General features: G+C 42.8%; 1 protein-coding gene across 3 annotated transcripts in view; it reads right to left on the reverse strand.

Annotated features, from left to right (window-relative positions):
• spo11 (SPO11 initiator of meiotic double stranded breaks) overlaps positions 1-12787 on the reverse strand; it is a 44377-nt gene that overhangs the window by 1180 nt on the left and 30410 nt on the right. For all 3 annotated transcript variants that reach the window (XM_047807585.1, XM_027144752.2, XM_027144751.2), the window contains 2 exons: positions 4895-4971; positions 607-718 (listed from right to left, as the gene is read on the reverse strand). In XM_047807585.1, coding sequence (XP_047663541.1) covers positions 607-718; positions 4895-4971 — 189 coding nt within the window. The remainder of the gene's footprint in view (positions 1-606; positions 719-4894; positions 4972-12787) is intronic.

Raw genomic sequence — 12787 nt, forward strand, 5'->3', positions numbered from 1 at the left:
TCCTCTTCTTCAGTCCACATTTTCAATCCCCCAATATTTTAAGGCTAAAAGGCAAGTGTTTATGTTTAATGGTGGTTGTCTAAAGCCAATACAATATGCCAACATTAGAGTAATTAACTACTTGCAGGTGTAGGGCATCAAGGAATTCAACTTAAGTTAAGATTAAAGTTTACATCCTCTCTTTGTATGCCATTCATATATTTTTTGTTTCCCCCTCTTTCAGGCCCAGCCCAATGCAAATTATCATGTACCTGCTTCTCGTTTGCAATTTGAAAATAATTCATACATGCCTTGCACCATCTCGTGCTTTGGGATTAGTTGAATATACCCTTTCAGATGTTCCAAATGTTGCTATGAGATCTGACTGGTCTTGTGACCCTGTGCTTTGTCCCTTTTTTTCTCAAAACAACACAGTTATAATAATATTGTTTATAAATGTGCATAATAATATAAGTTTAACTGCCTTCAATCAACTGCAGATCCAGATTCACTATGTGAACCTATGTAAACAGGTGGCTAAGCAATGATTTAACTTGAATACTTCCTAAAAATATATTCAGTTCAATTAAATTTATTTGTATAGTGTATGTGTATGACTTGTTTTACCTCCCTCTCCCATGCAGGATGGCAAGAGATGTATGGTCTTTTCTTCATATGGTTGAGTTTTCTTTCATCTGCGACTGTTAATGATATTAAAACATCCTGTGGCAGTCTAAGGCTGGAGACACACACACACACACACACACACACACACACACACACACACACACACACACACACACACACACACAAACACACACACAAAATTACATTAAATAATCATTAAATGTTTCAGCTTTATTAGCAAATATATGAGATAAACAGGAATTTAGTAAATTTAGTCGATAATTAAGAAATCCCAATAGAGTTCAGCCGGAAACCTTTATTTTTACCCACATTGATATGCAGGCCTTAAATTAACATTTGAGTTTTGACTCCAAAAGTTAATAAATATGGAGAAACAGTAAAATGCATTAGTCACCCACAAAGCTACAGAGATTGGGTGATATATTCAGGTAAAACAGTGCATAGTGCCTCCAGGTATCTGCCCCATGGTACTTATTTTTAGTTATTTTACTGCTTAAAAATCAATCACTTCCCGTAATTTTGACTGTTAAATGAATGGTAGACTTTATTATTATTTTTAAAATGAAAAGTGCAACAAATAATGAAATACATTTTATTTCTCTAGAGCGTTAAAATAGCTGAAACTCTCATTTTAACATTCTTAAATTTGGTCAGCAAAGAGAGAAATAATAATTAGAGAATGACGTTCCCTGGAGGCATTGTAGTGAGAATTAACAACAACAAAAAAAATTAAAGTAATAAAAGTTACTTATATACTTTTTGAGTATGCTTTTTAATATATATATATATATATATATATATATATATATATATATATATATATATATATATATATATATACAGTGCCTTGCGAAAGTATTCGGCCCACTTGAACTTTGCAAACTTTTGCCACATTTCAGGCTTCAAACATAAAGATATAAAACTGTAATTTTTTGTGAATAATCAACAACAAGTGGGACACAATCATGAAGTGGAATGAAATTTATTGGATTTTTCTAACTTTTTTAACAAATCAAAAACTGAAAAATTGGGCGTGCAAAATTATTCAGCCCCTTTACTTTCAGTGTAGCAAACTCTCTCCAGAAGTTCAGTGAGGATCTCTGAATGATCCAATGTTGACCTAAATGACTAATGATGATAAATAGAATCCACCTGTGTGTAATCAAGTCTCCGTGTAAATGCACTTGCACTGTGATAGTCTCAGAGGTCCGTTTAAAGCGCAGAGAGCATCATGAAGAACAAGGAACACACCAGGCAGGTCCGAGATACTGTTGTGAAGAAGTTTAAAGCCGGATTTGGATACAAAAAGATTTCCCAAGCTTTAAACATCCCAAGGAGCACTGTGCAAGCGATAATATTGAAATGGAAGGAGTATCAGACCACTGCAAATCTACCAAGAATATATATATATATATAAATATATAAGCAGACATTCATGCAAGGAAATACAAATTTTAAAAATGACGTCTAGACTGATTTAATTGTAATTATAACTATACTTGATTATTTGAGTAACACAAAAGCATAATAAATATTATTATGCTTGTAATAAACATGATAAACTTAATAATTGTAATATACATATTTCCCTATGATTGCTGTAAAATAAAAGCATCCCTCACCCGTTCCCTTCTAAAAAAGTCTCAATCAAAATGTAAAATGAAGCATTTTTTCTTAAGCTTATTAGGTTTCTGCTTCTGTGGTAGTCAAGGCCTGGAAAATGGAGGTGAATCCCCCCTAAGTGATATATGGGGGATTTTTTTATTTCGGGGGTGGGGGTGGGGGTGTAAGTGTGTGGGCGAGGGTCATCAAATTATCTATGCATGTGGTAACTCCTAATTTACTCCTTATTAAGAGTTAGTAAGGTAGTTATTAAGTTAGGGTATTGGGTACAATTGAAGTGAAAATGAAAGTGAAAGTGAAGTGACATACGGCTAAGTATGGTGAACCATACTCAGAATTCGTTCTCTGCATTTGACCCATCCAAAGTGCACACACACAGCAGTGAACACACACACACCATGAACACACACCCGGAGCAGTGGGCAGCCATTTATGCTGCGGCGCCCGGGGAGCAGTTGGGGCTTTCGGTGCCTTGCTCAAGGGCACCTAAGCTGTGGCCGGCTCGAGACTCGAACCCACAACCTTATTATTACGAGTCAGACTCTCTAACCATTAGGCCACAACATGTAGAATAAGGTAAAGCAGAATAAGGCATTAACATGTGCTTAATAAGTACTAATAAATAGCCAATATTCTATTAATATTCATGCTAATAAGCAACTAGTTAAATGACCCTAAAATAAAGTGTTACTGTGCATGTTATGGAAGAATGCATGTACAGTCGTCGCCAAAAGTTTTGAGAATTACATAAATATTAGTTTTCACAAAGTTTGCTGCTAAACTGCTTTTAGATCTTTGTTTCAGTTGTTTCTGTAATGTGCTGAAATATAATTACAAGCACTTCATACGTTTCAAAGGCTTTTATCGACAATTACATGACATTTATGCAAAGAGTCAGTATTTGCAGTGTTGGCCGTTCTTTTTCAGGACCTCTGCAATTCGACTGGGCATGCTCTCAATCAACTTCTGGGCCAAATCCTGACTGATAGCAACCCATTCTTTCATAAACACTTCTTGGAGTTTGTCAGAATTAGTGGGTTTTTGTTTGTCCACCCGCCTCTTGAGAATTGACCACAAGTTCTCAATGGGATTAAGATCTGGGGAGTTTCCAGGCCATGGACCCAAAATTTCAACGTTCTGGTCCCCGAGCCACTTAGTTATCACTTTTGCCTTATGGCACGGTGCTCCATCGTGCTGGAAAATGCATTGTTCTTCACCAAACTGTTGTTGGATTGTTGGAAGAAGTTGCTGTTGGAGGGTGTTTTGGTACCATTCTTTATTCATGGCTGTGTTTTTGGGCAGAATTGTGAGCGAGCCCACTCCCTTGGATGAGAAGCAACCCCACACATGAATGGTCTCAGGATGCTTGACTGTTGGCATGACACAAGACTGATGGTAGCGCTCACCTTTTCTTCTCCTGACAAGCCTTTTTCCAGATGCCCCAAACAATCTGAAAGGGGCTTCATCGGAGAATATGACTTTGCCCCAGTCCTCAGCAGTCCATTCACGATACTTTCTGCAGAAGATCAATCTGTCCCTGATGGTTTTTTTTGGAGAGAAGTGGCTTCTTTGCTGCCCTTCTTGACACCAGGTCATCTTCCAAAAGTCTTCGCCTCACTGTGCGTGCAGATGCGCTCACACGTGCCTGCTGCCATTCCTGAGCAAGTTCTGTACTGGTGACACTCCGATCCCGCAGCTGAATCCTCTTTAGGAGATGATCCTGGCGCTTGCTGGACTTTCTTGGACTCCCTGAAGCCTTCTTTACAAGAATTGAACCTCTTTCCTTGAAGTTCTTGATGATCCTATAAATTGTTGATTTAGGTGCAATCTTAGTAGCCACAATATCCTTGCCTGTGAAGCCATTTTTATGCAACGCAATGATGGCTGCACGCGTTTCTTTGCAGGTCACCATGGTTAACAATGGAAGAACAATGATTTCAAGCATCACCCTCCTTTTAACATGTCAAGTCTGCCATTCTAACCCAATCAGCCTGACATAATGATCTCCAGCCTTGTGCTCGTCAACATTCTCACCTGAGTTAACAAGATGATTACTGAAATGATCTCAGCAGGTCCTTTAATAACGATGAAATGCAATGAAATGCAGTGGAAAGGTTTTTTTTGGGATTAAGTTAATTTTCATGGCAAAGAAGGACTATGCAATTCATCTGATCACTCTTCATAACATTCTGGAGTATATGCAAATTGCTATTATAAAAACTTAAGCAGCAACTTTTCCAATTTTCAATATTTATGTAATTCTCAAAACTTTTGGCCACGACTGTACATGCAGGGGGTATGGCCTCAATGGCCCTCCAGTAAGCAGTGTGCTGTGTGCAAGTGACCGAGGAATGCAGGGTACAGATTAAATTGCATTAAATCTTGTTGTTTTAAACAAAATTATGCTGCATTAATTTTTTTAACTACATTTAAGTTCCTTGTTATAGGCAATTCTGCATTTTTTTTTAATTCCCAGTTTATTTACATATATTCCCGTTAATCCCCATATATTCCCGTTAATTCCCATGGAAAGTTTCCAGCCTTGAAAATTCCCGGAATTTTGCAACCCTACATATCACACTACCATAGATTAACTGTGGTTTGAAAAGGAAACAACAAAAACCATGAAGCACATTTTTCAAACCTCTCAATGTCTGAAGGCAACAGGCCCAGCCAGAGCATGGAAGAGACAGCCAGAGTGGGTGCTTCAAATGCCATTGACTGGAAATAAAAAATGATAAGAATCTTTAGTAAAGTAAAGTATTGTAAAGTTTTAAATAGTTCACTGCAAAAAAGAAAAGAAATGCAAACTGTGACATAAAAGGAATTGGTCATAAAGAATTCCTTTTGCAATATTTTAAAATGTCAAACAAATTAGGATGAATTCAATAATAACTGAATCTGATGAGCATTTTTATATCAGTCAACAACTGTATACAGTCAACAGTCACCAGAAGCTTCATAGCATTCATAGCAAATGCACTTTTCAATCCATACTTGTCTTTAATTTATGGAGATAAAGGGAGGGTAATTTTGGGCTAACGGCATTTCTCGATCTTAGTTTTTTTCAGAGCGACTACTGGACACAGAGGAAGGTGTGCACGAAGCCTTCTCCAAAGTGCTGTTGACCAGCCACTGCGGAGACACACACGATAGTACCATGCACCTGAATGAGAAGCTTAGCCTGCTGGGACTGAACACCTCTCTCTCTGCAACTGGATCCTGGACTTCCTGACTGGGAGACCTCAGTCAGTCCGAATCGGGAACAGCATCTCCAGCACCCCCACACTGACCACTGGAGACCCTCATAGCTTCGTGCTCAGCCCACTGCTGTTCACCTTTCCGACTCATGACTGTGCACAGATCGAACCATATTATCAAGTTCACTGATGATATGACCGTGGTGGTTCTCATTCCATGCGGATAAATGTGGATAAAAATAAAGAGATGATTGTTGACTTCAGAAGAGCAGAGAACGGCCACTTTCCACTGAACATCAGCGGATCATCTGTAGAGATCGTCAAAAGCACCAAATTTCTTGGTGTTCATCTAGCAGAGAACTTCACCTGGTCACTCAAAACGAGCTCCATCACCAAGAAAGTTCGTTGGTGACACTTGCAACAGCTAACTGCCAACAAGAAAGATGGTTGTTGACTTCAGAAGAGCACAGAGCGACCACTGTCCACTGAACATCGACAGGTCATATTTTTATCTTTCTCTAGCAACAGTGTATATACCCTCAGGGCCCTACAAAAATTTTCCCGTTGGTTAATTTTGATAAAGCGTTAATTGTAGAAGACTTTCATGCTGACAATACAAATGATGCATTAGGACTCACAGTTATGGACCTACTAAACTCATTTGGGCTTAAAGAAAACATCACTAGAGCAACTCATCATCTTAATCATACACGCGATTTAATATCACACGGAATAGATGTCACTGATATAGATATCAAAACTCAAAGCAATGACATCACAGACCATTACCTCATACTGAACACACTACACTACCCATACTGAACACATGTAGCAGGCTAACCGTGTCTCACCATGTTGTCGACTTGGTAGAACTATTATTCCGACCACTAAAGACAGATTCATGAATAATGCCTGATCTGTTTCAACTTCTTATTGTACCCTTAAACACAAACAATCTAGATGTAATGACTAACAGCATAGGCACTATCTTCACTAGCACATTAGACACTGTTGCCCCATCCATTAAAGAAGGTTAGAGACAACTACAGTGCTTTACAAGTACAGAACAGAAATAGTTAGATAAGCTTATTACTACAGCTAAATCAACAACTGGTTTACTAGATCCCATTCCAACTAAATTACTGAAAGAAATGTTACATAAAGCTGGCAAGCCTTTCCTTAATATTATTAACTCCTCGCTATCTTTAGGTTACGTCCCTAAATCTTTTAAGTTGACAGTTATTAGGCCCCTTATTAAGAAACCTAATTTAGCTCCTAATGAACTATCAAATTACAAAAAACTATTTAAAAAACTATTTCACACCTTTTGTTAATGTCTAAAATACTAGAACAGGTTGTGTCTACTCAACTTTGCTCCTTCTTACAGGAGAACAACATTTTTGAAGAGTTTCAGTCAGGATTTAGGCCCATCATAGCACAGAAACTGCACTTAAAGTTACAAATTACTTGTTCTTAGACCAAGATTGCATGTCACTATTAGTTCTACTTGACCTTAGTGCTGTATTCGACACTATAGATCACAACATTCTCCTAGGTCGCTTACAAAACTACACAGGTATTCAGGGACAGGCTTTAATTTGGTTTAGATCCTACCTATCTATCATTTTGTAGAATTAAATGGTAAATCCTCTAGTTTATTGCCAGTTAATTATGGGGTCCCTCAAGGACTTCTAGGACCTCTGCTTTTCTCGATTTACATGCTTCCCTTAGTGAACATCATTAGAAGGCATGGGATTAGTTTCCACTGTTATGCTGACAATCCCCAGTTATATATCTCATCAAAACCAGATGAAATAGCTGAATTGTCAAATTAACTGAGTGCATTAAAGAGACAAAAGTTTGGATGACCTGTAATTTTCTGTTGTTAAACTGTTAAACTGATGAGACAGAAATCCTACTTAGCGGGCCATTTAGAGGGATGTACTATTACTTCTAGCTCAACAGTGAAAGACCTGGATGTTATATTAGACAGCAACTTGTCTCTTAAAAATCATATTTCCCATATTACAAAAACCGCCTTCTTCTACCTTAGAAATATTACCTAAAAAACATCCTATCTTTATCTGATGCTGAGAAGCTAAGCTAGTTCATGCATTCATGACATCAAGCATCGCGTTAGTTCTGGCAGGCCACATCATCAAGCGTGCATCAGCTGTTAACCCTCTGGAGTCGATAAACGCGTATAGGCATTTTGTGGCATAATCTCCTGTTAAGGCCGAAAAGAACTTAAATTACACTTTCAGTTTCGATCGTACAGATAAGAGCAATACATCAATTGAATCTGTAAAGGGTCTGGTGGCAGTCCTCGCCTCGCCTTCCCGGAGAAGTTCAACGGAGATCCCGGGAGGTGTAAGGGATTTCTTATGCAATGCTCGCTCTTCGTGACACAACAGCCCGCTATATATCCGACCAAGGCGAGCCACGTTGCCCTCGTGTGCACGCTCCTCACCGGCAAGGCGCTGGATTGGGCCACCACGATATGGAAAGAAGACGGAGCCACCTTCCTGACCTTCGAGCACTTCCTCGCACAAATCTGCACTGTCTTTGATCACTCCACTACCAGTGAGAGAGAGGAGGAGCGTCTACTGAAAATCTCGCAGGGCGATCGCACCGCCGCCGAGTATGCACTGGCATTCCACACCCTCGCCGCGGCAGCAGGCTGGGAGGAACGGCCGCTGAAGCTGCTATACCGCTATAAGGGCTTGAACCCGGAACCGCAAGTGGAGCTCGTCTGCCGCGATGAAGGGAAATACCTGGCCGAGTCTATGGACCTCTCCATTGGAATTGACAACCTTATGTGCACCCGACGAAACCCCGCACGCTCTGTTCGCTCCGAGAGCCACCAGCCCATGCAGCTTGATTTTACGCACGTAAGCGTAACACCTCTCCCTTCCTCAATCACAGAACTGTACTCAGATTAATGTACACCTTGAGGTGCGAGGAACAAAACTTAGCTTGGCTGCGCTCATCGACTCAGGTGCAGCCGGGAACTTTTTGTCGGAGGAATTTGTACGGACCCATGACGTACCGGTAACCCATTGTGCGCCCCCTGTGGCCGTGGAGGGTATTGACGGCCAGCCGCTTGGAGAAGGGTGCATCATGCGTATGACAAGGGACCTCAGCCTACAAGTAGGGGACCTCAGCCTACAAGTAGGGGCCCATCATCACGAGCAGATCCGCTTCCACATCATCCACTCTCCCCGACACGCCCTCATTCTTGGACTACCATGGCTCAAGCTCCACAACCCAGTCATCTCCTGGACTGAGCTACGAATTTTGAGCTGGGACAGCGCATGCACTCAGCACCAGCGCCCCACAGAGAGTCCACTCCAGCTTAACACCACGACGACCGACCTACCTGGCCTCCCGAGTGAGTACCAGGACCTTGCAGAAGCATTCAGCAAAACCAAAGCAACCGAACTGCCACCACATCGCGCCTGTGACTGCGCCATCGAGCTCCACCCGGGTGCCACACCACCCATAGGGAGAATCTTCCCTCTGTCACAACCAGAGTCGGCGGCCATGAACCAGTATATCGAGGAGGAGTTGGAGAAGGGGTTCATCTGGCCCTCCGTGTCCCCGGCGTTGTCCGTTTTTTTCTTCGTGAAAAAGAAGGACGGGGGCCTACGGCCATGTATCGACTACAGAGCCTTAAACGACCTCACAGTGAAGTTCCGGTACCCTCTTCCGCTTGTCCCATCAGCCCTGGAACAACTCCGCCGAGCACGGAACTTCACCAAGCTAGATCTCCGTAGCACCTACAACCTCATCCGCATTAGAGAGGGAGACGAATGGAAAACCGCCTTCTCGACCCAGTCCGGCCACTACGAGTATTTGGTCATGCCGTTTGGCCTTTCTAACAGTCCGGCGGTGTTCCAGTCGTTCATCAACGACATGTTCCGTGACATGCTAGACCGTTGGGTGATCGTCTATATCGACGACATCCTTATCTACTCTGAAAAAATGAAGGAGCATGTTCAGCACGTGAGGGCAGTGCTGGAGCGGCTGATCCAGCACCGCCTATACGCCAAGGCAGAGAAGTGTGAGTTTCACAGAACCTTGACGGCATTCCTGGGCTACGTCATTTCGGCCGAGGGGGTGGCCATGGACGACGTGAAGGTACAGGCGGTACTACAATGGCCGCGACCACAGACTCTGGACTAGACAGACACAGACTCATTAAGGAACTGCAACGCTTCCTGGGGTTCGCGAACTTTTACCGTCGCTTTATCCACGGATTCAGCACTATCGCAGCACCGCTCACGTCCATGACCAAGAAAGCTCCAGCCCGTCTCACCTGGTCACCGGAGGCGCTTACGGCGTTCCAACACCTGAAGAAGAGCTTCACCTCGGCACCCATCCTTCACCACCCCGATCCGAACCGACCGTTTATAGTGGAGGTGGATGCCTCCAACACAGGAGTTGGAGCCGTCTTGTCTCAGCGCCAGGGGCCGGCCAACAAAATGTTCCCATGCGCGTACTTCTCCCGCAAGTTATCTCCCACGGAGCGCAATTACGACATGGGAGACCGTGAGCTGTTAGCCATGAAAGCAGCATTTGAGGAGTGGAGGCACTGGCTGGAGGGTGTGCAACATCCGTTCACAGTCTTGACCGACCACAGAAACCTGGAATATCTCCGTGCTGCCAAGCGCATGAACCCCCGTCAGACAAGATGGGCTATGTTCTTCACGCGCTTTCAGTTCTCTGTGACCTACCGTCCAGGAAGCAAGAATGCTAAAGCTGATGCACTGTCACGTGTGCACCGAGAGGTAGACCAGGACGTACTGCCTGAACCCATCATCCCCTACCGAGTGTCCTCCAGAAAGGATCTATGTGCCTGAGAACTTGCGCACCACTCTTCTACAGCTCCTACACGCCAGTCCTAGCTCCGGCCACCCCGGCATCACAGGGACAATCCACCTGGCCCAAAACCAGTTCTGGTGGCCGTCATTGTCCACGGACGTACGGATTTTGTGCGGAGCTGCGGGATCTGCAACACTTCAAAGGTCCCTCACCAACTTCCCACAGGGCTGCTGCAGTCTCTACCAATTCCACAACGGCCCTGGTCTCACATCGCTCTAGACTTCATCACCGACCTGCCCCGATCCAATAATTACACGGTCATTCTCACCATCACCAACCAATTCTCGAAAGCCTGCCGCCTGGTTCTGCTACCCAAGCTTCCTACAGCATTTGAGACAGCTGTAGCATCTGGTACCGGTCATTTTAGATTTCATGTCCCAGGCACCCTAAATTTCAACATCTACTCCTCAATTAACCGACGACCACTCAGTTTTACGATTTTATTGAGGGCTACACCCACAACTGGCTCCAGAATGTCTGGAGCCTACACAAAGACCAGATAACCCCATGCGGCTTCTCCGATTGAACTCATAGGGCCCTAAACCAGAACACACACACACACACATACACACAAAGAGACATTCCTTTTACTAATAAAACCCGAAGATAAGGTACTCTAAGGTTCTTATTCTTATAACCCTTTTTGTAATGTGTCCTTCTTTTAAGGCTTGCCTGATTTAAAATTATTTGCTCCTTAATTTCCTGACAAGGGTGTATTTTATTCATGCGTCAGAAAACAACATTGTATTTAACATCCGTTACACTCTACTTACTGATCATGGCATGTTAATGTATACCTGTTCTAATGCTGTATGCCCCTTTAAGGTCTGATGTCAGAATGTATATGAAGCTATCATTTTCTTTTTACTTCCCTAATGAAAGTGCATCTTGTTTTATGTTTCATTTTTGTTTCTTTGCCTTTATAAGAACACAATATCGTATTAACATCAGTTACCCTTCGATTACTGATCTGTGTATATAATGTACCGCTGCCTTTATACCGTCATTACCCTTCATGTTTAGTATCCAAATGACCACAAAATTATCAGTTACTCGTTTTTTAAACAACGGTGTATTTTATTTGAGCACGAAAGGCGCCATACCGTCTTAATACACCCTGGATCAAACTTTAAAGCCATCTAAAAGTTTGATAGCTAAACCACGCCCACAGACACCTGAAACAAAGGGAGTTTTTTTAGCCCTAACTGACTTTTCAGAGATTTCTCTGTTGCATCTGGACTCTTGTGCAGTAAGCCAATGCAAGTAACCATTTCCGTTACCAACCAATTTAGATGCGTAATTTTAAGTAGGAATCTTTCATTGAATCATAAGGTGAATTTAAGTTTCTGTGACGATTTCCCAGTAAGGGTGTGATTAATTTTTGACTCTAAGCTTGCCATTCCTTTCCTTCCTTTCTCTAGTTTCTTCTTTCCAGTCTCTTCCTCCCTTCCCCCAATTTTAATTTCTTTTGTTTTATTTTAGTTTCATCTTCGTTTTCCCTATTTCTTTTGTTTTTTTTGTGTAGTTTTATGTTGTGTTTGTCTCATTCATTAAATGTCATATTTTTGTGCCAAATAAGTGATTGTCTCTGAGTATCGCTCACAAATTGAGGTACCTGCAACATCTGGTCTGAACTACATGCTCTATTAAGTTAATTTAATTTAAATTACGGTATAAAGTAAAAGGGAAGCGAATCTTTCTTGGCCGGGAAGATACCGCCTCCATAGACTTAATAAAGGTTACACGGCCTGTTCGCCGGACGAACAGACCAAATAAGTGTAACGTTAATTCCATTACCGTTAATTTCAACTTAGGTTAAAATATTTAGAAGTCACTATAACACATTATAGTTACTTATAAATATTTACCTTGCTTCGTGAGCCAAAATCGCTACACAGCAGAGACGCTGTGCGATTCTGTCTTCCGTTACTAAAGACTGCCTGAAGACGTTGTTTCGGACCGAGGTCCCCAGTTCACTTCTCAAGTCTGGTCCACTTTCTTCAAACGACTGAACGTCAACGTCAGCCTCACCTCGGGGTATCACCCACAGGCGAACGGACAGACGGAGTGGTTAAACCAGGAGATCATCCGCTTCCTCCGCTCATACTGCCAAAACAATCAGACGGAGTGACAAAACTCCCTCATCAAACCCGCCACCGGCCTGACTCCCTTTCAGTGTGTCCTGGGCTTCCAGCCTCCCCTCTTCCCATGGTCCGACACGGCCACCGACCTACCGGCCGTCGAAGACTGGTTCAGCCGGAGCGAGGAAACATGGAGTATGGCGCATCGCCAACTACACCAGGCCGTAAGGAGACAGAAAAGCCAGGCCGACAGACACCGCAGGGCACATCCGGAATATCAACCCATCAGTGGGTCTGGCTCTCGACCTGTGACATCCGCCTCCGCCTACCCTGTCGCAAACTGAGCCCCAGGTTCGTGGGGCCGTTTCGGAT

Source organism: Tachysurus fulvidraco, chromosome 23, assembly GCF_022655615.1.
Source record: "Tachysurus fulvidraco isolate hzauxx_2018 chromosome 23, HZAU_PFXX_2.0, whole genome shotgun sequence".
NCBI classification, from domain to species: Eukaryota; Metazoa; Chordata; class Actinopteri; order Siluriformes; family Bagridae; genus Tachysurus; species Tachysurus fulvidraco.